The following is a 27,095-nucleotide window of genomic DNA, read 5'->3' as shown; positions in this document are numbered from 1 at the left end:
CAAAAGAGGAAGGGGTGGAGGGTGTGTGGCCAGCCATTTCCTGGAACAAGCAGGGGCTGGTGGAATTCTTTTTTGCAGTCAAACTCTCATCCTGGTTACTGGGGAGCAGAGGAGGTGTGTGGCTGCCATGGCCGCATACAAACTGTGAAGTTTCTCATGTGATCGCCGAATTTTAAATCAGTACAATTTTGTTAGAGTTGGAAGTTATCTTAAAGTTCACTCGGTCACTCTGACCTACTATGCATTCCCCAAATTCCACCCCAAATCCATTCAACAATTGGAAAAACTCATTAACAGGGTAGATCAGCGTCTAACCCGTGGCAAAGGTCAGAAACAGAATTAGTTGTCCTGAATCTCAGGACTGTAAATATAACCACCATGTTTCTCAAGAATAAAACAAAAAGGAAGGAAAAGGAAAAGAAAGTCAGCGGCAACATGAACCAGTTCCAGCTGGGCCTGTGGTGCTCCTGCTTCTTTATTTATTATTTTCAATACACATTTTTTATTTGGCTGCATCGGGTCTTCATGGCAGCACGCGGATCTTCAGTGAGGAGCACTGAGCTCTCTAGTTGTGGTGGTTGGGCTCCAGAGTGCTGGGCTCAGTTGCTCTGAGGCATGTGGGATCTTGGCTCCCTGACCAGGGATTGAACCTGCATTGCAAGGTGGATTCCTAACCACCGGACCACCAGGCAAGTTCCAACTCTTGCTTCTTTAGTGAGAGATCCGGAATACTGTTCTGGGGCTCAGAGGGAGCCAGCACTGGGGGAGGGGTGATATGTCTCTGGTCCAGTCCAGTCAATTCTCCACAGATCTATTTCCAACCAAGGAACATGAGGGAAAAGAGGGTGAGCGGGAGGGTGTCTGGAAAAAGAAAGTGCTCATGTTTTAAGGAGACCATGGAAGTGACGGCCCATATTCTGCCGCGCGACATGGGTGGGGTTTGTTTTTGGTGTGGGGGAGGCTTATACAACTTGGCAACATCAACTGAATGTCATAATAATCTCTTTTGACCCTACAGCCCTCCTTCCACTATTTTACCCTATAGAATCAAGGCATTTAGGGAAGAAAAATATTACATGTTTAAAGATGTATTGACTTTTTGTTTTAATAAATGCAAAAAATTGGAAATAACTGAAGTACCCAACAACAGGATGTCAGGAAACATGGTGGAAGACTTTGAAGTAGCTTTCCTCCCTCCCGTTACTGGGTGTTCCATCTACCCATCCACCCCCATCCCTTTCTAGGTTGTCTCCACCGTCCATTCTCTTTAAGCTTCACAATGATTAACCTTGAGGGAAACTGACAGTGAAGATGAGTCTTGTGCAGAGAAATGCAGATTTCATCCAGTGGAATTGAACTGATGGTGAATTAGCTCTGTGGATACTAGCCAATACTGTCAGTTTTGTATCTATTAAAGAAATTCATTTCAGGATTCCTACTTGGCTTATTATTAAAACATCTTACTGGGTCTCCAATTAATTAACAACTACAATCTTTAAACGTGTTCATTTTGTACTTGAATCATGATTTTACTTTCCAATAAAGTTTATCCTTTAACAAAATGGTTAAGAGAAATTCCCTGGCAGTCCGGTGGTTAGAATTCAGCAATTTCACTGCCAGGGCCTAGGTTTGATCCCTGGTCAATCAGGAAACTAAGATCCCACAAGCTGTGTGGCATGGCCAAAAAACAAACAAAAAAACCTCCAAGGTGGTTAAACTTAGTATAGTCATTTGATTTTATTTACAGCCCTCTTAAAATAGTTATAAAGACTTTATAGCAACATGGACTTATATTCCTGATCAAAAACATTCAGTGGGGAAAAAAAACCAGAATGCAAAATTTGTGCTAGGTTGTAATTAAAACTCAAAATGGTAAGTCCCTAGGGAAATAGAGGGGAGGAAGCAGAAAAAAAACTGAAGTCTGATTTGTTAAGAGTTGTAGAATCTTGGGAGATTTTTAAAAAACCTTGACTTCTTGTTACTCCGTTCTCTGCTACACATTTAAAGAAACGACCCTGTGTCAGTTTTTTCTTGCTCCAATTGCCACAAATTTAGTGGCTTAAAATAACACAGATTTGGTTTTTAATAACACAGATTTATCATCTTACTGCTCTAGAGGTCAGAAGTTCAAAATGGGTCTCACGGGACTAAAACCAACTGTTGGCGGGGCTGGTTCCTTCAGACCCTGGGGAGGATTTTCTCACCTTTTCCAGCTCCTAGAGCCTACCGCCATTTCTCAGCTTGTGGTCCCTGCCTACATCTTCAAAGCCAGCAGCACAGTATCTTCAGATGTCTTTGTTCTCAAATCTCTGACTCATTTAAGGACCCATGTGATTACACTGGATCCTCCTACATAATACAGGACAATCTCCCCACACCTAGGTCCTTACTGCAATCACATCTGCAAAATCCCTTTTGCCATGTAAGGTACTCATGGGCTCTGGGAATCAGAATGTGGACATCTCCGGCATCCATGGTTCTGCTTGTCATGGGTAACTGACTCCAATCCAGAGGATTTCTTTCATCTTGAAGTTCAATGAGAACTAAAAGTTTCCCGATGTGTCTGAGTGCAAGGAGATATAACCTAAGATGATACTGAAATTAAACTCTGCAACAGGCACACTCTAGTAGAAAAAATTTAAACAACTGTTGCCTCTGGGGGTGGGGTGGGGACTGACTAGGAAGGGGTACAGGGGAACTTTCTGAGAGTGATACTCTATATCTTGCTAGGTTTTTAGGTGTAAACAAACACTAAATCCTAATGATATCTAGGAGTTACTGCAGTGATGTTTGCCATTAATTCTGAAATGTGACTAAAGGGACAGATGAATGAATAAATAAATGGTAAATAGGTGTACAGTAACACGTTCATGGTAGAATCCAGGCAGTGGGTACATCGATGTTCACGATAAAAATCTTTTATTGTTTGGCTTTTTTTTAAACAAAAGAACTATGGGGAATATAAGATATAACCCTGAAATAATATTCTGGTGACTTAAATTAATAAAAGGTGGGAGTTCCTTGGCAGGCCAGCGGTTAGGACTCTGCGCTCTCTCTGCCAACGGCCCAGGTTTGATTCCTAGTTGGGGAACTAAATTCCCGTAAGCCATGTGGTACGGTCAAATTAACAAACAAACAGATAAATAAATAAACGGATGGCTGGATGGATTTAAAAAATCATTAAGCAAGTCCTTGAACCACCTATTTAAAATCAAAGGTTCTTAACCACGGAAATTTTGGAAGGTGTCCAGAAAGGAGTGGGACACCACAATTTTTGATGTCCATGAAAGGGGAGGAGGGGAATATTACTTAGCATATACAGGGTAGGGCCAGGGAAACTACTGCAAGCACTCAAACTGTCCACTTGACAAAAACCTCCACACCAGGTTTCATCAAGGACCACCTGGGTTAAAACCCAAATCTCCCCTTTGTAATATTTCATCCATTTGCTGGCAGCACATCTCCAAAAGGGTTGTGGCTCAGTTCATGTGTTGGCTGCATTCCCAACTTCTTGGCAACCCCAGGAAACCCAGCACAGAGCTCTACCCAGACTTCACTTTTAATGAACTTCTGATGATGGGCAAGGGGGCAGCTCCCTGACCCTCTCAGCCTCACCTCCACAGAGTTCACTCCATGGGGAAGATGCAAATCTACTGCCCACTTCCTCCCACCCCCGCCAAAGACCACTGGGGCAGGATGTTCCTGATGCAGTTCTGCTAAGACACAGTCTCCGACACTACACCCCCACCGTCATACCCCCAAACCCATTCTCTTGCACAAAAGGGCAGGGGAAGGTGCCTGAAAGTAACCACCAACACACAGAGCTGAGAAAAGCCAGCATAAAGCACTTTTATTGCAATAATAAAACTTGAAACTCATGTGTAGTGCAGGGCGTGGGGGTAGGCTGGGGGAGTAGGCAGCAATTTCTCTCACCAAGTCACTACACAGGACAGCAAAGGGGTGAGAGGGGGCAAGGAGAAGCCAGGAAACTCTGAGATCAGCAGGAGGAGCTGAGCATCAAAAAACAGGAGATGCTGAAGCTGTGATGACCAGCATCATTTTCCTAAGACAACACTCAAGGATTTGTCATGATGGCTGGGCTTTCATAGGTGTTAAGTGTCTACAAACAGCACCTTCAATTTAACTTTCAATTAAAGTTCTTAAAATTTAGGAAGTAGAGCTTGGATAGCTATGCGATTACAAAAATCCTGGATATCCATTAGAAAAACCACAGGATGGAAAAAAAAAAGGCCAGGCCATGAAGGTTTCAGAGGTCCCTGACGGCCTGGGGAACAGACTTCTGCAATGTCCAACATCTCAGTGAAAACGATCTGCTTTCAAAAGGCAGAGGGTCTACGAGGAGGGTGAGGGTGGGGCAGTGGAGGCAAAGGCTCTCCCTCTTCCCACTGCAGTTTTGGGTAGGGCTTTCAATTCAACCCGAGGACATCTCTCAACTTGGAGAATAATTCGGCCCTCAAAAGCGCCTCGAATCTGCTATGGCTTTGCAGCGCAGCAGCAAGAATGTTTAATATATAATAGATAAAACTTTCATCCAAAAAAATAAAATAAAATAAAGATTCTTGCACCCCCCCCAACACCAATTCCTAGTCTAAAGTTAATCCATTACTTGTGCTGTTAATACTTAACTAATACTTAATTGGAAACCTAGATCCAAAGGACTGAAACTCAATCTTCACCCCAAAACAAAAACAAACTGAGTAATTTGAGGTTTATGGCATATAGTTCAGGTCAACACACATACGAGGAGAAAGGGGAAGAGCAAAGCTGGTGACAGAACACATTCAGTCTGGGAAGATGTTTATACAAAGAGTGTAGTGGAACATCAGGAAAAGCTCCATACGGACTCGCTGTGTGCGTCTGGAGGCGCCAGATCCTTCTGTGGCACATCTGTTGGGGACAGAAAATCCATAAGTCCCAGCAGCTCAGTGCTTTCTGTGTGGGGGAGGGACCGCCACAAGGCCGTTGCCACACCATGTCCCCTCCCGGACAGCTGTGAGCTCTGATCTGTCCTCGCCCCTCTGCTCCAGTTGGGAAGGACCTGGAGAGCTCAGGCTAGGTTCCCAGGTGAGCAGCCTACTTCCTGCACACCTTAGTGGTGTTTTTTAAACCTAAGGTTACATTTATGTTGCTGAGGACAGCAGAAGGGGCAGAGCCCACCAATATGGCTGACAATTCAGATCCCCATTATCAATGGGTCTCCAAACTGGCTGCATATAGGAATATATGGGGGCTTTAAAAAAACTTGAAGGCTTGGACCCCACATCCAGTGACAGAGGTTAACTGGTCTGGGGGTGGCCTGGGCATCAAGAGTCTTCAAGCTTCCCAGAGATTTTAACACGCACAGCCCTAAGCCGGTTTTCCTCATGTCAAACTGACTGAGAAAATATCTGCAGTCTTCATTCACTCACTAGAACCTGACTTTTTGGGTCGGCCCTTGAGCTTTCCCTCAAGACCTTTGCAAGAAGCCCTGAACTGTTCTTTGGCGGGGGGGGGCGGGGAGGCTGAGGCCAGGGCACAGCCATTCAGCCTTCTCTCCCTTCCTTCCCTTTTCTCTATCCTTCCAGATTTACAGAAAGCCTGTTCCCAAATCAGAGTAACTCCAGGGCTCCCTTTGGTACATTTATGTTCAAAGGACTCAGCATTCTCAGGCAGGGACTAATGGTGCAGCCCTCTGGGCAGAGAGAGACTCTATAAAGTGTTAGGGTTTCCTCCTAGAAGGAATGACAAGTGGAAAAGCCAGAGTCCTCAAACCTGACCAGGCATGGATGACCCAGGTGTTTAGGGATCAAACCACTGAGAGGAAATAGCTAATTTAAAAAAAAAAAAAAAAGGCTCCTCTACTTCAAGACAAAGTACTCCATAACATGCTGGCAGCCACTTCTGTTTTCAAACAGAATCACTGTCACCCAATACCTGGCTATGGCCTTCTGGTTCCAGGAGCAGGAGGGGAGCAAATGCAGAGGTCCGGGGTCATGTGGAGAAGGAGGGCACGGCAATCCACTCCAGTATTCTTGTCTACAGAATCCCCTGGACAGAAAAGCCTAGCAAGCTATGGTCCATAGGGTCGCAGAGTTGGACACGAATGAAGCAACTTAGCATGCATGCATGGGGTCAGGTGGAAAGATGTCAGCGTTCATGTGTTTTATGATTCTAATACTCATATGAAAAGTAATGTGCTATTAGGATATTGAGTTGGCTTACCAAGAAATAAGGGAAGAGGAAGGAAAACAAGTCCAGGAAGGGGAAGCAGGAAAGGGCTCTGTCCTAATCTGTCTCTGTCTGGATGTGACCTTGAGTAAGGCCTCTCTCTCTGGGCCTCCTTACTTGTTGGACAGAAAGGCTCACTCAGGTCCCTAAGATCCTCTCTGGGATTGTCTGAGAACATCCTTCATAAGCATCCTGGGCCTTATCTTTCAACCCACTGATAACAAGCTGGCCTACTGTCCTTGCGTGTCCTGGGCTTGCTCCCTGAGGCAGGTGGCCCAGGTGGTAGTGTCCCATTCACACCTTTCTAACAGGCGGTGAGAGGATGTACGAATGACGGAGCTGCACAAACTCAGCAGGGCAAGCAAAGTCATCACCAATATTATTTCTAAAGAACTGAAATGCTGGCACTAAAAATTTGGTCTATATTTCCAGTTCCCAACTCAGTTTTAGTTTACAAGCTACATATAAAAATACTTCACTTAAACAGCTACCATCAGCTGCCCCATCCCCCTGAGTTCTTTCAAGAGCACATGTCGTCCCTTTCCAAGGTATAAACTTGTAATAAAACTGAAAGTACGGCTGACGGAGGAAGAACATAAAGGAAAACATCCCAAGGCACCAAGGTTCTTTCTGATGCCCATCAAGCACTGGGCATGATTTGGGAGGAGCAAAGGTAGTTAAAGGAAGGTTCTTTAGCATTAAGTTCCTTACCCAAGAATGGGGAGCTCAGGGAGGAGGCCACTCCTGTCATTCCAGTTTTAGAAGTTCCACGTCAAAGATGAGAGTGGCATTTGGTGGGATGATGCCTGGGTGCCCAGTGGCACCATAGGCATAGTCTGGGGAGATAGTCAGTTTGGCTCTCTGACCCACGCTCATCTGTGAAAAGAGCAAGGAAGAATGGCAGTGCTGGATGCGCTCCCCAACTGTTCCCTTAAGCAGCAGTGCTGTTTACTAAGTGCTCCTCGGCCAGGATGGTGTGACTAGGACATTCTGGTGACTGTGTGGCTGCCTGGGCACCAGGCACCCTCTGTGAGGACGTGGAGGCAGGCAGACAGGCTGGATGAGCCCTCCATCTGGCTCCAAGGACCCGACAACTGATAAAAATCCCTCTTGACTCCCAGAATTGCCAGGCTCTCAATCATTCTGTCCTGGTCCCACTAATCTGACTCTGGGCAGCCAACACTATAGACATGTCACCACCTAAGCCCTTCAGTGGCCTGTCACTAGAAGCATCTATACTACTGCAAAAGGAGTGCTTTGAACAAAACTTTAGAAGAAAACACACAGAAAGTAATATTTGAGGCAGGCTACTTTTCTGCAATCTCTGTATTTATACTCAGAAATGCAGAAAAAGTAAAACAAGCAGTAAGATATTCTGGGGGTACCAAATAGCATGTACCAATTGTATGAAAACAGCATGCTACCAATTATACAAAAAAGAAAAGTATTTATACATAGTTGCACCTGCCTGTATAAACACGAAAACATTTTTGGAAGAACACAAATAATAGGAGCACTTTTCTAAGGGGAGAGCAGAGGGTGGAGGGAAAATTTTCACTTTTTAAAATGTATTTGTAGCTTTTTCATTTTCTCATCAAATACAAAATGTCTATTTCTTGAACAGTGAAAAGGTTCTCTGCTTTATCCCCACTCTACCTATCTCTTTTAAGTCTCCATGTCTAGTTCCTCTCACCAAAGAGAACTGGAGATTTAACCAGTGTGGCTAGAGGGATTTCTGTCTCTTTTTCAGAATATGCTTTACTCTACATTCTTTGTAAAAGACCACTGATTTATCTCCAAATAAACGGCTTAACTTGCAGAAACTGCCTTTCCCAGGTATCTAGATTTTTGTTCCTGCCTGGCTAGAAGTTGGCAGTACAAAACAGAGAGGATCTTTGTGGCTTACTTTCCTTCGGACACCTCTCCAACTATAACTGTACCTCTCCATGTGTGCACTCCTGGCTCTCTGACCCAGTCCAAGTGATGGTGACTAAAGAGAAAGCTACAGGCTTCCTTCCTACAGCGCCCTGCAGAAACTGGGACATGATGGACCAAGGCGGCAAGGACAGTTGAAAGCATATGGCTTAATCTAATAAAATTCAAAGCAATGATATCCTTTTACCCAGCAATTCCACTTCCAGAATCTGCTAGCAACTCAAATGCCCACTGCCAGGGGAGTGGTTTCACAGTGCAGCTGTACCATTCTTCTTAGCCTCTAGAAAGAAAAGAGTGGCCTTAACTATACTAACATGGAAAGGTGTCCAAGATACATGGTTAGATGAAAAAACCAAGTTGCCAAAATAGTAATATGTGCCAGGACTGAAGACCTATAAGCACAGAAAACTGGAACAATAATATCAAAAGAACAGGAAAAGGGGCACAAGACAACCCTTCTTCCTGTGCTTTTAATATATGTCCTAAAGAAATATTATATGGAGGAGTTTATGCTCTATGCAGGTCTCAGACCACCCAGACTTCCCACAAGCAATAGCACTGTGACTGACTCAAAGCAGCCTGGCCGCAGGGGGAGACTGGGCATCTCCCTAACACCTCATCATGCCTTACCAGTCTGGGATGGGAAGTAGGCTGATGACACTAGCTCAGTGGCAGCGATGGCTCCTGGGACACACAACACAATGATTGTTCCAGTGCTGGAACAGCCACAGAAGATGAGCCATGGGATGAACAATGGTTGGTATGGGAGATGACGGGTGAGCTACAGACCCAAGAGCCTACCAGACATCTGGGGTGGGGGACAGGACAGAAAGGTACAGTTGGAGAGGTTTCCAAATGGAAGTAAGCCACAAAGATCCTCTCCATTTTCTACTGCCGACTCCCAGCCAGGAAGAAACAAAAATCTAGACACCTAAGAAAGGCACCTAAGAAACTTCTGAAAGTTTAAGCAGTTTATTTGGAGATAAATCAGTGATATTTTATAGAGGATGTAAAGTGTATTCTGAAAAGCAGAAAAACAGAAATCCCTCTATCCACACTGGTTAAATCTCCACTTCTCTTTGGTGAGAGGAAATAGACTAACTATCCACCATGGCAGAGCCTGATTATAAAGCTCCCGGGTTGTAGGCCACAATAAACATCCCTTTACCTGGTTAGTGCCAAGAAAAAAATTCCTGGGCTCGGCGCAAGGATAAAATCCAACTGAAATTTGGCAACCCTGGGTCCCTTATTGTCTACTGGGAATTTCATAGAGTTGGCAGAACAAAAGCTGTTTACACAAATGGGGAGGGGAGAAGTGAAGAAATAGACTTAAGGCAAACAAAATGACTTTCTCCGTGAGCCTGACCTCTCAGAAGTGGTCTGACACAACATGGTCAATAATAAGACAAATACAAATTAAAACCATTCTAAGATAATGTTTTTCACTCATTGTGTCCTGAAGCCAAAAGTTTTTAACAACACACTGTGCTGGAAGGGCTGGGAGGAGCAGGCACCTTCATAATCCACTGGTGGCAATTCAGCGTAATCCCTACAGATGGCAACATGGCAACATGTCAAAACCCAGTGCGCACAGCTACTGAACGACTCGGGCCACTTCCAAGAATCTGCCTGTGGGAACACTTGTACAAATGCAAAACAAAGCCCATTCAAGACTAATCACTGCAGTGTTGTTTATAATACTGATATACTGGGAATGACCCAAATGGCCATCAGGAGAGTCCTAGTCAAATAAATTATAGTACACCCACCTAAGGGGATACAGACATAAGCTCCTTTTACTGTGCTTCACAGACATCGTGTTTTTCACAAATTGAAGGTTTGTGGCAATCCTGTGTGGAATAAGCTTATCTGTGCCTGTTCCCTCAGCATTTGCTCACCTCATGTCTGTGTCTCACATTTTGGTAATTCATGCAGTATTTTGAACCTTTTCATCATTACATTTGTACGGCAATATGTGGTCTTTGATTTGCTATCACAAAAAGATTATGACTCGGTGAAGGCTCAGATGTTGGTTAGCATTTTTTAGCAATGAAGTATTTTTTTAATTAAGGCACATACAGTTGATCCTTGAACAATACAGGTTTGAACTGCATGGGTCCACTTATATGTCAGTGTTTTTCAACACTGAACACTACATGATCCATGGTTGGCTGAGTCCTTGGATGAGGAACTTCAGGCACAGAGGACCAGCTGTGAGAGTTATGTGTGGATTTTTAACTGTTCAGGGGGCAGGGAGGTGGGGTTTGGTGTCCCTACCCTGCACTGTTCAAGGATCATCTGTCCATTGTTTTTTAGGCGTAATGCTGTTGCACACTTAATAAACTATGGTGTAAACTTAATTTTAATATGCACTGGGAAACCAAAAAATTCATGTGACTCACTTTACTGCAAGATTTGCTTTATTGTGGTGGCCTGAAACCAAGCCTGCAATACTTCCAAGATCTGCCTGCACTATGAAGCTCTATGAGGAGAGCTTCCTTCTCTTTTATGTCCTGGTATATAAAGTATCAAAGATTGATTAAGTGCAAAAGAAAAGAGCAGAACAGTGTGTGTTATGTGTGTCTAAAAGAAGGGGTGGGGAGGCACTTACAGAAATTCTACAAAAAACATTAATAAAAGGAGCTATTTGAGTGAGGGAGCTAGCAATGAAATTTTTTATACTCATAAACATAATTTAAGAAGTAGACACTAAAAAACAAAACAAAAAGAGAGAGCATACCTGGGCAACCCCTTCTTCCCAGCCTCGGATCACCTCCTGCTTGCCCAGCACAAACTTAAAGGGCTTGTTTCTGTCCCGGGAGGAATCGAATTTCTTTCCATCTTCAAGCATCCCTGTGGAAAAGGGCAGTTGTAACATGAGTAACGAGGAGGAATGACATGAGGGAAGTGAGAGCCAGCAGTAGAGTGCCTGTCCCAGAGGCCAGCACTGGAAGACCTGGTGGGGTGTCCTAGGATTTCCTGTGTCCTCAGTGGGCCTCTGAGGAGCTGGGGTAGTCCTTCTATTCCAGGCTAGTGAATGCTCTTCCCCAACTCAAAGCAGTAAGTTGATACCAGAGGCGGGCTGTCTACCTTGTTCTGGAGAATGGGGAAGCAGACACACTCCAGGCAGGAATTCCCAGCACTCTGTGGATTTCCTCCCAGACTGGGAGCAACTGTGGGCCCTTTAAGCACATACAATAGCTCACAGTCACCCTATGTGCAAGCCCTATTCCTCCCTCAATTCACCCATCATCTTTTACAGAAAGTGGGTACTGTCAGAACTTAATTGAACTGTAGGATACTAGCTGGTATTGGAGAAGAAGCATTGAAAAAGACACCAAAACCCTTTCACTGGTAAACTGCCAATGGCTCTGGTTGAACTGTGGGCAGCGCTTCTAATCTGAGTCAGCGATTGGGCCAGGCACTTTCCACACATGAACTTATTCAATCCTCCCCACAGCCAAGGATTCCTGTCCCCACTTCACAGAAGAAGTAACTGAGGCACACAGAAGTGAAGTAATGTGGTAAGGTATTAAAGCTAGGCTATAAATCCAAAAACCATTTTCATTCTACCATTCCAGTTTCTCATAAGCCAGACAACCCATACTGGCAACTTCCACTAAAAGGGGGCATTTCAGAGAAGGAAATGCCAGGGGATGAGTGTCATGACAAAAGACCAATAGATACCTGCAACTCCTTGCTCACAAAAGACCATCACATTGGTTTCTCCAGAAGCCAGTGTCAGCCAATTGTGATAGCTGTCACTGAGGTCTTGAAAACACTCATACCTTCATCCCAGACTGGAAGGGTCCAGCCCATTGCTGACATATAACTAACACAATACTGATTTCACTGGAGGTGGAGGCGGGGGCAACCACTATGGTTCTAAGCAACACTCTACCAAGACCCAGCAAAACACAGAATTCTGTTGTGTTTGTATGTTTTCAGAGGTGGAGGGAAATTCCAACCTAAAAAAGTGTCAACACTGGTAGGTGGAATGGGGAAGCAGAGATCAATTGCTGGCTTTATCACAGTCACCAGACTGTCTGTATTTTGACAAAATAGGAAAATGGGGAGTTGTGGGGACAGGAACTACTGTCCTAACAGAGAAGGGACAGATGTCCTAGAGCAGAGTGGGTGATGATACTGCCTGAAACTGGGAGCTGAGGACTGAAAGGGAGACACAAAGATGGAGATCCACCCCTGTTAAGTCACTGTAAAGCCAAGAACTGGCACCCTAGAACTAACAAGTTGGGGTGTACATGTAGCTCATCTCTTTACCAGAACACAGTCACTATCTGATCAAAGAAATGATAAATAAATAGTTTTCTATAAATGACAAACTGGGAGAAAACTAGATCTCCACTCTCCATAATACCATAGATGTCCCCTTTAGCCCATTTCAAGCTCTTCACTCACCGACCCCACCCCAAATGAACTCAGCATCAAGGGTGAGAGCAGACAACGAGAAGCTAGGTATCTCAGAATCCTTTCTCTTTTTCAGAAGCCTTTCCATCCATCTGCCAGAGACTGCTTACAACAAATGAGGAAATCAACGCCAAGGCTATAATTTGCAGGATGCTGAAGGAGGTTATGCAAAAGAGGAAGCAATGTCCATTAAGAAGCAGGAATGAATGTGCATATGATGCTTTCTGGAGTGGGAATTAGGTTTGTCAGTATTGAATGCAAAATATAAGAGAAACTATGATATCAAAAGGTATTAATAGTTTTGGCCAAGATGGAGGAAAAGGGATCAGATTTACCCTTCTACCTAATCAACCAAAAACTGAAAACAAAAAGACACCAGACAAACCAACCACAGGAAAAAAAAAAAAAGAAAGAAACTGAATGAAACCAAAAAGAGGCCAGACTACAGTTACAACAATGAAGACACTGGACTTTGCAGTTAAAGCCTGTGAGCCTTGAGAGATAAAACTAACAAGGCGAGAGCTATGATGTCCCCCAGCTTATATCCTTGGGAGCGTCCAAGGGAAGAAAACAGAATGGTGTCTATAGGCCACACACTAGGGAGGGAAAGAGCTGTAAAGGAAGATCCCCAGATTTACAGAGTCCCCCATAAGTACTCACCACAGTAGTAATCAATGCACGTGGCCTGAGCAAACCACTCACGGCCTGGAAAAGAACCCATCCAAAAGGTTTACAAGGAACATGCTCAGAGCCTACACAGGACTGGGATCAATACTGGTTCCCACCAGCCAGACTGAAAAATGTCATGGCTCATGAGGCACGGCATAGGATCCCTGGGAAGATCTCGCCTCATCAGTAATCAGTGCCCCCTGAGCACTGCTCTGGAAGACTCACCTAACAAATCATAAAAGCAAGACCGCAGAGGATCAAACTGCTTCCAAGTAACTCAAGTGTTTACCAGTAAAAAGATCAAGAAGATTTTTAGGAATAAAATATCCAGCACCCCAAAAGGTAAAATTCACAATGTCTAGCATCCAAAGACGGTTGTTGTTTGGTCACCAAAGTAATGTCCAGCTCTTTGCGACCCCGTGGACTGCAGCATGCCAGGCCTCCCTGTCCATCACAATCTCCCAGAGTTTGCCCAAGTTCATGTCCATTAAATCGGTGATGACATCCAACCATCTCATCCTCTGTTGCTCTCTTTTTCTGCCTTCAATCTTTCCCAGCATCAGGCAGGGTCTTTTCCAGTGAGTCAGCTCATCGCATCAGGTGGCCAAAGGATTGGAGCTTCAGCATCAGTCCTTCCAATGAATATTCAGGGTTGATTTCCTTGAGGATTGACTGGTTTGATCTCCTTGCTGTCCAAGGGACTCTGAAGAGTCTTCTCCAACAGCACAATTCAAAAGCATCAATTCTTCGGCGCTCAGCCTTCTTTATGGTCCAACTCTCACATCCGTACACAACTACTAAAAAGATCACCAAGGCTATTGTCTAGCCTTGACTATACAGACCTTTGTCAGCAAAGTGATGTCTTTGCTTTTTAACACACTATTTAGGTTGGTCATAGTTCTTCCAAGAAGCAATCATCTTCTAATTTCACATCTGCAGCCACCATCTGAACCCAAGAAAAGGAAATCTGTCACTGCTTCCATCTTTTTCCTTTCTATTTGCCATGAAGTGATGGGACTGAAGTGGTTGTCTGAGGCAGCTTTATAAATAGCTGAGGAAAGAAGAAAAGCAAAAAGCAAGGGAGAAAGGGAAAGGTATACCCAACTAAATGCAGAGTTCCAGAGAATAGCAAGGAGAGATAAGATGGCCTTCTTCAATGAACAAAGATTACCAAGCATGCAAAGATGCAGGAAAATATGACCCACATGCAACTAATCAATCAACTGAAACCAATCCAGAAGTGACACAGATGTTAGACTGAGGAGGACTATAAGATTTAAGTCAAACTTCCAGAGGTGAAAACCGTAATGCCTGAGATAAAAAATACGCTGGGCTTAGAACAACTGGATGGACATCCACAGGCAAAAAGAAAAAGCTTGGACCTATACTTCACATCATAATCAAATGTCAACTAAATATCGGCTCTAAAAGAAAACTAAACCTATACAATTTCTAGATGAACTCATAGGAAAATAACCTTTGTGACTGTGAGTTAGGCAAAAATTTATTAGATATGAGGTGAAAAAGCACACTCCACAAAAGGACAAAATGAACTTCATCAAAAATGAAAACTTCTGCACTTTAAAGGATACTTTTAAGAGAATGAAAAGTCAAGCCACAGACTGGGAGAAAATCTTTACAGGACATATCTCTCATAAAGGACCTGTGTCCAGAATACGAAAAGAACCCTCAAAAAACTCAGCAAGAAAACAAGTTGATTAAAAAAGGGCAAAAGATATGAACTGATTCTTCACTGAAAAGGATAAAAAAATGGCAAATAAGTACATGAAAATATATTCAACACTGTCATTAAAAAATGCAAATTAAAACCACTAGGAGGTATGACTACTATCGATTAGAATGTATACAACTAAAAAGACTCATCATATTATGTACTGGCAGGGATACAGAGGAAATGGAATCCCCAAACGCTGCTGGTGGGAATATAAAACAGAACAGCCACTTTGGAAAACAGCTGGCAGTTTAAACATACACCTCCCATTTGACCCGGTCATTCTACTCCTGGATATTTATCCAAGAGAAATGGTGCTTTTGGCTATATAAAAATACTCATATACACAAATGCTCATAGCAGACCTACTTGTAATAACCAATAACTGGAACAACCCAAACATCTGCCAGCTGGTAAACAGATAATTAAATATATCCATATGACAGAAAATTATTCAGCAATAAAAAGGGATGAACTACTGACACATGGAACAATATAACCTCAAAATAATTACGCTGAGTGAAAGCCAGACAAAACAGTACACATGGTATGATTCCATTTATATAAAACTTTAGAAAAGGCAAACTAACCTATGCTGACTATCAGTGGTTTTCAGGGATGGGAACAAGGAGGTTTCAAAGAGTAAAAAAGAAACATCAAAACTTACATTAAATATGAATAGTTTACTTATTGTATGTCAATTACACCTCTATAAAATTGTTATTTTAAAAAACAGGAGAAAGGGAAAAAAGTGAGATTTACTAAAATGCTACATGCTTGCTTCCTACACCCAACCAGGCAGTGGACGGCAGGTGCTTCCTCTGTTTGGGAAGGAGCAGGTAAAGCAGGCAAGTCAGCCTCAGCAGCTGCTCCCATTTTAACTCTGGACATCTCCGTGCCAGAACCAGGAGCCCTTAACAGTGAAACCACCTGCCAAGTTAGTGCTGTAATTTCCTAGAGAAAACACTTCTCTGCTGAGAAGGCAACTGAGGTTACAGTGCAGACGCGACAGCTGATACTCTTCAAGCTCCAAAGGCCATTCTTAGCAAAAACCTGGATCACCAGCATGACTTTCTATTTGAAGAACTGACTGATTCCATTTCTGATTACACACAAATCTATACCTCATGACCCAGAAATTGTCTAGGATAGCTACGTACTCTTGATGTCAAGAATTAGTTCTCATCTTTCCCAACTGAACACAGCTTGAGATCAGACCTGGACTCAAAGAGTTCTACATCCCTGTGGCACTCAGCTCAACCCTTAGCACTCATGAGCACTTTAGGACCTGCACAATTTTTAAGAACTAGCAGGACAACCACAAGGCTTTGGACCTCTTCCCTATGTGACAAAAAGAATCTGAGGGGTAATCCCAGAATGGCAGTTTTTTACACTCGGCACCTTTAAATTCCTCGGCAAACTCCGGGCTCTCCAGTTAAAAGCACAAGGCCACGAAAGGAGCAAAAGCTATGGCTGCCTGAGGGACTGTTAAATCGGCCTCTGGCTGCAATGCAGTTATGTCACTTTCGCCTGGGTCTACTCCCAACCTGTTTTAGCTGTTCTTTGGGGGAAGAATCAAACTCAGATCCCTGGAGAGGGAGCAAGAGGGCTTTAAAAAAAAGAGAGCGAGCGAGCGCATGCATGATAGTGGGGAAGTCTCCAGGTCCTCTCTTGGCAGGATCCCACACGCAGCTTGGCTTTCTGCTGCCTGTCTGTTACAGATGGCTCTTTCTTGCTCAAAAGGAACCAGCAGAGGCAGACCTGGTCAGCAGGTGCTATGCAAAGGCCCCTCAGACTGTTTCCAGACACTTGGCCCATATCACAAAAGCAGTGGTTAAGACCCAAGGCCAGGGAATTCCCTGGCGGTCCAGTGGTTAAGGATCTGACTCTCGCTGCCAAGGGCCTGGGTTCAATCCCTGGTCAGCAAAGATCCTGCATGGCATGCAGCCAAAAAATAAAAATACATAAATAATACATTAAAAAGAAAATAAAAAATCTTAAAAAAAAAAAAAAAAAAGAAGAAGGACTCAAGGCTAGCATTTGGAGATTCTGGAGAACCCCTGGGTTATCATTTCACTTAACAGAAAAGAAGCCACTTCTAGCACACGCTGCTTCGTGGAAGGCAGAGTTCCTAGATACCCTCTACTGGGTAAGGAAAGATAACTGAGGAAGGCACTGAATCTATGGCCTTACCATGTGTTGTAGTTAAAGCTCATGATTCACAATGTGATTTTCATTAGCTGATGCATCTTTGCAGGTGGTTTTCACAGGAAGCATTTTGCAGGGCCCCAAATATGCAAAGTTTTAGACCAACCAACAACAACAACAACAACAAAAAACCCTACACCAAACAACAAAACACAATATCCCAAACCCCAAACTTTCAAAACTATGTAAAGTTCTTGCTACTTACAGTTGGGAGAGGGAGAAAGAATTTCTACTTTTAACTTAATATCAGTTACTTTTATAAGGAATCTCCATACAGCTCTCCATAATAGCTAGTATCAATTTACATTCCCACCAACAGTGCGAGAGGGTTCCCTTCTCTCCACATCCTCTCCAGCATTCATTGTTCACAGACTTTTTGATGATGGCCATTCTGACAGGTATGAGATACCTCACTGTAGTTTTGATTTGCATTTCTCTAATGATGAGCAATGTTGAGCATCTTTTCACGTGTTTATTAGCCATCTGTATGTCTTCTTTGCAGAATTGCCTGTTTATGCCTTCTGCCCACTTTTCGATAGTGTTGTTTTGTCTTCCTGGTATTGAGTTGCCTGAGCTGCTTGTATATTTTGGAGATTAATCCTTTGTCAGTTGCTTCATTTGCTACTATTTTCTCCTATTCTGACAGCTGTCTTTTCACCTTGCTTAGTTTCCTTCATCGTGCAAAAGCTTTTAAGTTTAATTAGGTCCATTTTTTTTTTTTTTTTTTAATTTCCATTACTCTAGGAGGTGGGTCCAGAGAAGGCAGTGGCAACCCACTCCAGTACTCTTGCCTGGAAAATCCCATGGACGGAGGAGCCTGGTAGGCTGCCGTCCATGGGGTCGCTATGAGTCGGACATGACTGAGCGACTTCACTTTCACTTTTCACTTTCATGCATCGGAGAAGGAAATGGCAACCCACTCCAGTGTTCTTGCCTGGAGAATCACAGGGACGGGGGAGCCTGGTGGGCTGCCGTCTATGGAGTCGCACAGAGTCGGACACGACTGAAGCAACTTAGCAGCAGCAGGAGGTGGGTCATAGAGGATGTTGCTGTGATTTATGTCAAAGAGTGTTTTGCCTATGTTTTCCTCTAAGAGTTTTAGTTTCTGGTCTTACATTTAGGTCTTTAACCCATTTTGAGTTTATTTTTGTGTGTGGTGTTGGGAAGTGTTCTAATTTCATTCTTTTACATGTAGCTGTCCAGTTTTCCCAGCAACACTTATTGAAGAGGCTGTCTTTATTGTATATTTTTGCCTCCTTTGTCAAAAATAAGGTGCCCATAAGTGTGTGGATTTATCCCAAGGCTTTCTATCTTGTTCTATTGGTCTACACTTCTGTTTCTGTGCAAGTACAATACTGTCTTGATAACTGTAGTTTTGTAGTCTAGTATGAAATTAGGAAGGTTGATCCCTCTAGTTCCATTTTTCTTTCTCAAGATTGCTTTGGTTATTCAGGGTATCTGTGTTTCCATACAACTTGTGAATCTTTTTTTTCTAGTTCTGTGAAAAATACAATTGGTAATTTGATAGGGCCTGCACTGAATTTGTAGACTGCTTTGTGTAGTCATTTTGACAATATTGATTCTGTCAATCCAAGAACATGGCATATCTCTCCATCTGTGTTGTCTTTGATTTCTTTCATCAGTGTCTTACAGTCTTCTGCATACAGGTCTGTTGTCTCTTTAGGTAGGTTTATTCCTAGGTATTTTATTCATTTAGTTGCAATGGTGAATGGGATTGTTTCCTTCATTTCTCTGATTTTTCATTGTTACTATATAAAAAAGCAAGGGATTTCTGTGTATTAATTTTATATGTTGCAACTTTACTAAATTCAGTGATTAGCTCTAGTGGTTTTTTGGTGGCATTTTTAGGGTTTTCTACATATAGTATCACATCATCTGCAAATAGTGAGAGTTTTACTTTTTCTTTTCCAATCTGGATTCCTTTTATTTTTCTTCTCTGAATGCCATGGCAAGGACTTTCAAAACTATATTGAATAATAATGGTGAGAGTGGGCACCCTTGTCTTATTCCTGATCTTAGAGGAAATGTTTTCAGTATTCTACCACTGAGAATAATGTTTGCTATGGGTTTGTCATATATGGCCTTTATTACGTTGAGGTTATGTTCCTTCTATGCCGATTTTCTGGAGAGTTTTTATCATAAATGAATGTTGAATTTTGTTGAAAGTTTTCTCTGCATCTACTGAGATGATCATATGGTTTTTATTTTTCAATTTTGTTAATCTGGTGTATCACATTGATTGATTTGTGCATAATGAGGAATCTTTGCATCCCTGGGATAAACTCCAGGATTAATCTCCAAAATATATAATAGCTCATACAGCTCAGTATCAGAAAAACAACCCAATCAAAAAGTGGGCAGAAGACCTAATAGAAGTATGATACCAATCAGAACAGGAATGCAGAATTTCCATACTCCAGCTGAAGTCTAATGCCACATCCTAACTGACCACTTGAAACAATCACTGAGTAACTACCCCATGCCAAGCACCAAAGGAGAGAGACCCTGGAGACCACCAGCCCTATGGGGCTGACCTCCTGGAGCCTGCAGTCTCCTGGGGAAAGAGTAGATGTAACTACACACTGCCTGATGGGCACCCTGTTAGAGATACAGGCGTACGTGTGTGCACACATCTGAAGTGTCACTTTAGCTAAGGGTCAGGGGAGCCCACTGACGGGGTGTCATTTAAGCTGCAAGAGAAGCCTGCCCTGGTGAGAAGTGGAGGCAGTGTGGCAGGCCAGAGGCCTTCCTTGGGGGAAAGGTTGGTGTGTTTGGGGAACTGAACGCAGGCCAGGGTAGCCTGAGCTCCTGGGAAGGGAAAAGGAAAGGCAAAGAGAGCAGAGACGGCAGCAGCCAGGAGCAGATTATCCCCCCCTTTCTTTCCCTTTCCTCCTCCTGCTCTTTGTACTGCTAGAATTTATCAGGCCAAAGTTAAAGGGGCCCAAGGGAATACATGCCTAAGTTGTTCAAAACACCTCCGGCCTTTTCCATGGGAAATAGTAGGTGACAATACTATTTTTAGAGAAAATTCCAAGGCAGACAAATGAGCCTTAGTTTATAGACACAATGAACTGTATCTATAACATTTCAACTCCTAGTTTATAGAAAATCAAGGCAGTGGAAGGAGTTACACACAACCAGGAAAAAACAATGAGACAGATGTGGGGTTATTCTAATCAGAACTTTACAAAAATCAGTTTTTAACCACCAAACATGTTCAAGTTAAAATTTTTATTGTATAAATTATATCCAATAAAGCTGTCAATTAAAAAAGTCTGAGACCCAAAGAACCAGAGTTCTTTGGAGAGAGGTGACTAATGCAAGGAACAAAACAGTGAAACCAAGGAAATGATTAAAAATAGTGGAAGCACGTCAAAAAGGTAGAGTCTGCGCACATGCACACTCTCACTTCAGTCGTGTCCAACCCTTTGTGACCCTAAGGGCTACATCCCGCCGTTCATGGGATTTTTGTGACAAGAATACTGAAGTGGGTTGCCATGCCCTCCTCCAGGGGATCTTCCTGACCCAGGGATTGAACCTGCATCTCCTGTGTCTTCTGCACTGCAGGCAGATTCTTTACTGCTGACCCAGCCAGGAAGCCCCCCTGAAGGGGCTCCTGGCCAAACTTGGGACAAGAGTATCAAAAAGAATAATTAATATTAATGATTTTAAGGCCCCGAGTAAAATACGAGTCTCTAGTATACTAAAGAAAAATAAAGAAATAGATGGGGAGAGTCACTTGTCACCATGGAGGATGACTATAAAACCAATTCCTGACCTTAAAACTGGTAATTAAAGGGAAAGAATTCAGCTTTACCCTGTCTAATAGAAGAGCAGCTAATAAATGTAGAAGATATGAAAAAAAGTTTTTAATTACCATTTTGTAAATTAAATGTCAGTGAAACAGTTTTTTCAGGTAAGAATCATCAACTGATATAAAAACCAGTAGGTGAAACGCTGGTGAGGAGCAGGGCACATGCAGGATGTCCAAGTACTTTGACAATGGCCCTGTTAATTCTTGCCTGGAGAATCCCATGGACCAAGGAGCCTTGGTAGGCTACAGGCCATGGGGTTGCAAAGAGTCAGACACGACTGAGCAACTAACAGACACACACACATAAAATGCATCATCACAAAAAAGATCAATTTAGCATCATAAATAGTGATGTTCCCCATGGTATGCTGAGTATGAAGCACACAGTATCATGTCAGAAGTCTTCACACTAAAATGTTTTAACCAGAAACTATTTAGACATTTCAACTCCTAGTTTACAGGAAATCAAGATAGTGGAAAGAGTTACGCAACAATCAGGAGAAAACAATGAGATAGATGTGGGGGTATTCTATAACAATAAGTGTTCTCTTTGGAAAAGCAGTGAGATATGAAGACTCTGCTGGATGTTTACTACAGACATAATCTCCAACTGAATTCTTTTTTTTTTTAAGCTATTGAAAAACACTTTGAAGACAACTGGGGTAGTTTCAATATGCATTTGGCTTCAGGTACTACTGAATCATTTAAAATTTTCTCAGATGTGACCAGAATTAGAATAGGGAGAATACTCTCATTCTTACAGCATGCTCAAGAGAAAAAGTATCATGTCAGCAGCTTCTAATGGCTCAGCTAAAAACCCAACATAGTTTATATCTATCTACATATACCTGTAAGTAGACAGAATTGGCAAACGTGACAAAATGTCAACCATCATGAAATCTAGGTGGTGGGCACGTGGGTGATTACTGTTCTATTTTGATTTTTCTCTAATTCTGACAACTTTACAAATAAGAGTTGCACATAGATGCAAGAATTCTATGAGGTCTTTAGTTTATTTAAGACAAGTAAGCCTTCTTCTGCTCTTACCCGTGGAAGAAAGCTGGCATTCATGTGATTCCATATTTTGGTAATCAATCCCAGAGAAAGGAAAATAACATTTCCATGGCAAGGTCCATTTGCAAAATGTTAAAATCCAATTATGTTGAGGAAACTTGAAGGTAAAAGGACTGACACTTTAACTTACACACACTAGTGAGCTGGTGTAGCCCAACCCTGACCCTCTTACACCCACCAAGAATCAACAACAAACATAAAACTCTTTAATTTGGTCTCCAAATTAAAGAGAACAGCAGCAGTTTTCCTAGCCAAAATACTCTGCAGGCAATGTGGAGGCCTGTTTTAAGATAACCTTCACTCAGATTCATCTCTTTTTTATAATTACCTATTTCCTCATCTGTGAAATGGAAGAGTGACAAGGTCTCAGCCTACGCAACTCTGCCAACCCTAAACTGAGGGATGACAAAACACCTAGCGCCGGGGACACAGGGACCTTTCATGACAAAATGTGCAGTAACAGCATTGCTGTTGCTGCTGCCCCTCTCAGAATGCACTTGCCCCCAGCAACTCCTCACAGCAGGCGCTGTTTCTCCCATTTTTAACAGATGGCCCATGGAAGCTGAGGAAAGCGGATCACGTGCCCAAGCTAAAATCTGAAGCCAGTAAAGGACCCACGTCTTCTCTGGGGATCACTGTCCACGTGGTACCACTTCTGCACATCTGCCCTTGGCACGCTCTAAACACCCAGGATACAACGAGGGCCCTGTTTCCGCACTGCCACCAACACTCCAGTGTCCACACAGTAGCTAGAAGGCAGGCGATTCTGTTAAAATCCCGATCAGCTCCTGACTCCCATCTCAGAAAGCAAGCCCCACCACTACCTCATCTCCTACCACCTTCTCCCTCACACAATCCACCCCAGCTAATACACCAAGTCATGCTCCAGCCTCAGGGCCTCTGCACTAGCTCCTCTCTCTGCCTGGAAGACTCTTCTCCTTGACAGCCACATCAGTCACTCCCACCTTCCTTTGGGCAAATATTAAGGGTCATTTTGTAAGAAGTTTTTTCCAACCACCCTCACTAAAAGCTGTAAACCCCCTTCCCAGGCCCTCACTCTGCTCTAACCTCTCTCCACAGAGCTTCTCACCGCCTGATGCGTCACACCTTCGTGCTGCTCGTCTCTTCCCCACTAGACCAGGCCTTTGTTTAGTTCATTGGCTATGTCCCCAGTGCCTGGCTGGTTTCTGTTGCTCAATAATTATCTGCTGTAGGAAGGAAAAGGGTCCTGCTGTGGCCCTGCCCAGTTACCGTCTGTCTGCCTGAAGCCGGCACACATCAGGGGAAGCCATCTGAGCAGTCTCTGCTGGGGGCGAGCCTTCCTCCAGACATCGGATCACCAGCCAAGAAACACCCAGCAGGGGAGGGATGGAATAAAGCAGGGAGGAGAGGGGAGACAGAGGCTAAAGAAAAGCAATGGGTGGGGAGGGAAGCTGCAGCGTCCCTTCAAGTGGACCTCCTGAGGTGATGAAGCCGAGGCATCCTTGGTTTTTCTGTCAGAAGTCAGGCTACAGACAAGTTAAACCTGATCCCAAGGACAAGATGTCAACTATAAAAAAAGAATTCCTCAATCCACTTGAGGTTGCTCTGACAATGGCAGGCACATGGCCTGCTGATGTGAGTAAAAGGGACATAAGCCTAGCAGTGTGTCAGGACAAGCTCAATAATAAAGTTGATGAAGCTACTGGAGGCAAGGAGGGAGCCATGACGATCCACTTGATCCTCAAGGCACGTATTTGGCAGGTTATCTTTCCACTTCCTCCCTCTCACCTCAATGCCTGCCCGTCATGCTGCTAGAAGGGGCTTGGCTAAAGACAGTCCAGTTTTCACCTTCCCTTCTGACACTATGCAGATGTGGCCCAGGCCTTTTTTTGAGGCTGTGCTCATGCTGTGCTCTGCTAGAGGCTGTGGAAGTTACTTACCAGAGGGAGCCTGGAGAGTGGCATCCAGGATACAACTGGCAGCCACCAGGAGCATTTAGAACACCCATGTGGTCAAAGTCAGCCTGTGCTAATCATATCCCTGGTGACCGAGAGAAGATTTTGGCTTCCTTATTTCCAACACTGATCCTTTGAAGCTGCTCCTAAATCAGCAGCAGCAGCTACCTGGCCAGAGCAGACTGGATCTAGAAAATTCACATGACCTGAACCTGGGTCAATCAGATTTTCTGTCCTAGGAACTGTAACCACTGGAGCCACACAGCCAAGCAGTCTGAGCTAGCTATGCAAAAGAAGACAGAGAAACACAGGGCAGGGGTAGGAGATGGGCACACAGGGATGTCTACCATCCATGACTTGGGAGAAGCAGAAAAACAGCCCTAACAGGAGACTACTGAGATAGGTGGATAAAGAAAAACAAGATGAAAACTAGGAGGATCATTTCTTCTCCTCAAGGTTCAGTGAGGAGAGGTTCCCTTGCATTTGAGGACCCTCAGATTTTTATGATACTCTTCACCATGTTCCCTCAAGATGGATTCTGTTCCAAGTGGCTTTTAAGTTACTAAACTGCTACAGATGAAATCTCAAAGCGCTTACCCATTCCTCTCACACCCCCAAAGGTCTCAAACAGGTTCTTCCTGGGAGGCTGATGGCAAAGACCCACAGGAACAAAGAAGCCTGCCCAAGAACAGCCTATTCTGTGAGCATGAGGCAGAGCTGGCTTCTCACTAGGGTGTCTTTGTAGGGCTTATCAAAACTGAAATAAAAAGAAAGCTTTTGTCCTAACGCATGCCAGGGTCACACTGCTGTTCTGGGAACGTGTGGGTGGGTATCACCCTCGAGGAAAACAGACTTGGAGAAGAAGCACTGGGAGCCCTGATGGTGTTCTGGGTCCCACAGCCATCTGTTCTCTTAGGAAAAGGCTCCAGACATGTGGTGTGGGGACACTTCACTAAGAGGCACAGTGAAACTTGGTTCTGCCTACATGCTGGTGTCCCGTCCTGCCATCAGCACGCGAAAATGGGTGAGCCAAGGACAAGGGGCACAGACTTGGGAATGGGACAGGTGTAGCCGATTAACCTAACGTGACTACTTAGAAACCGGGAGGAGAGGCGGGAGAAGTCAACTCATCACCTCTCTGAGTCCCTGCCCCAGTTGGCTATGGGAACTGAATGAACTGTCCACTCACCTAGCACTGTAAAAGGCAATGGTTACTCTTCTCATCTCATAGATCAAAATCAACCAAACTGACACGTTCTCCTCCACTAGACCTCCCGGGCTCAGATGCTGACCATGGTCTACAAAGACAACCATTTAAAACATCAAAACCACTTTACAGTTTCTTTTGTAGGTATGAGATAGTTCCCTACCAAGATAGGTTTCAATACTTCCTCCTATGGTAGCCTTTTTAAAAGTTCTATCCCTAACTCCCTACACCCCCACCCCCTTTTCTACACAAGGAGAAGGGCCAGAGGAATAAAAAACCCAGAGAAATAAAAGGGCACTGGAGGGGGGAACGTCAGCTGCCTTCTTTCTTTCCCAAAGAAAAGTCATTTCCCTCAACAAAAGGGCTCCCCCCCATGATCTGAGAGAGAAGAGGAGAGCTTATCCCTTAGCAGCAGGTTCAGAACTGCCTACAGCCTACTTGAGGGGGTGGGGGAGCAGAGAGAAATAGAGGAAGGAGGAGGAGGAACAGAGGAAAGGGTGGGAAGGAGGAAAAAGGGAAGGGAAGGTTGTTCACATTAACAACTGTGGCTACACCAATCACCAGCACCCACTACAGCTAAGTCTCCGCCTGCTCAGCCTCCCCTCTCCCCTCCCTACCAAGTACAACCCAGGAGAACCTTGTAAGGGCACAGAGTAAAAAATGGTCTCAAGGAATATGACTGTCATGTTAGAATTCTGGCTGAGTCTAATACCTCCTTTGGCTTATAATACTGTTTGTTTTCCTAAAAACTGGGCCTCAATTTCCTTATCTTTCGAACGGGGAGAAGTCTCTCCTCTTAAAAAGACTGGGGGGCTAAATTACATGTTATGTCAACCTGGGCTATCACCGCCACTGAGGCTCGGATTTATAAAGTGGCTCAAAACTAAGACAAGGAAAAGGACGTTGCCCATCTAATTTCTCCAAGGCCAGGTTGGGCCACAGCAAAGACTTAGAAAGTGGGATGTCTCCCCACCCGCAGCGCGGGGCCGAGTTCCCACGGACTAGAAATTACTTCGCCCTTCTTATCTCCATCGAAGGGTGGGGCGGAAGCGGGGATAGGGTGTAAACCAAGCACAGAAATGCTATAAATCCTCTCTGATGGTCCTGGGCCAGAGTTCTGCCCATCCTGAGCGTGTGACCTTGGGACAAGTGACTTCGCCGCCCCAAGCCTCAGTTTCCTCATCCGCGCTGTGGGCAGAGCGGCAGCATCTCTGACACAGAACCGCTTTCGAAGTGCAGAATAAAGTCCGGCCCGCGCGCTGGCTCGGACTGCCCAGGGTTCGGCAAGCCCGACTCTGCCCCCTCGGGGGCGCTGCCACCCATCCAGGCCTCGGCCTCGGGCCACGCGGGCCCGCCGCCGCCACGCCCCAGGCCTTTGCCCCCAGGCCGCGCCGGCTGCCCCCCCACCCCCGAGTCGCCCCCTACCCCGGCCCAGCTGGTCCTGCGACTCACCTGTGTAGTGCACCACGCAGGTCTGGCCACGCTTCGGGAAGGTGCGCCCTGAGGAGACAGACAGACGCGCGAGGTGAGCGGATGCGCGCGGTGGCCGGGGCACTCCGGGGCCACCGGGCGCGCGCCTACTCACCGTCTCCGGGAGAGATGGTCTCCACCTGCACTCCCATGGCTGCGGTAGCGGCGGACGCTGGGTTGGCGGACGGGCTGCGCGACGGGCAGCGTGGACCGAGACCGGATCTCGCGGCGATTCCGCGGCTCTGCCTCGACCCTCCGCGCAACGGCTGCGCACGCGCGCGCCCCCGCACGCCCCGCCCTGCGTGCGCGCCCCACACGGCGCGCACGTCCCCGGAGCCCCGGCCGCGGGGCAGTGGGGGGAGGGGGGCGGGG

At 44.7% G+C, this 27,095-nt stretch overlaps 1 protein-coding gene across 3 annotated transcripts; it reads right to left on the bottom strand.

Moving 5' to 3' along the window:
• Positions 1–440: 440 nt before the first annotated feature.
• On the bottom strand, positions 441–26,987 carry FKBP1A (FKBP prolyl isomerase 1A). 3 transcript variants are annotated; one of them, XM_081560609.1, is made up of 5 exons: positions 26,839–26,987; positions 26,706–26,753; positions 10,904–11,016; positions 6,940–7,104; positions 3,826–4,908 (listed from the first exon to the last, which is right to left on the bottom strand). In XM_081560609.1, exons 1-4 carry the CDS (start codon positions 26,873–26,875, stop codon positions 6,976–6,978), a joined length of 327 nt encoding a protein of 108 aa, XP_081416735.1. In that variant the 5' UTR covers positions 26,876–26,987; the 3' UTR covers positions 3,826–4,908; positions 6,940–6,975. The 3 variants fall into 3 exon arrangements, with proteins under 3 accessions (XP_081416736.1, XP_081416735.1, XP_081416737.1); XM_081560610.1 differs by lacking the exons at positions 3,826–4,908; positions 6,940–7,104 and adding an exon at positions 441–861; XM_081560611.1 differs by lacking the exons at positions 26,706–26,753; positions 26,839–26,987 and adding an exon at positions 25,236–25,254.
• Positions 26,988–27,095: the final 108 nt, after the last annotated feature.

Source organism: Giraffa tippelskirchi, chromosome 13, assembly GCF_054371585.1.
Source record: "Giraffa tippelskirchi isolate mGirTip1 chromosome 13, T2T-mGirTip1v1.2.pri, whole genome shotgun sequence".
Lineage (NCBI taxonomy): Eukaryota > Metazoa > Chordata > Mammalia > Artiodactyla > Giraffidae > Giraffa > Giraffa tippelskirchi.
The sequence above is the reverse complement of the archived record's forward strand: the minus strand, read 5'-3'. Positions and strand labels throughout refer to the sequence as shown.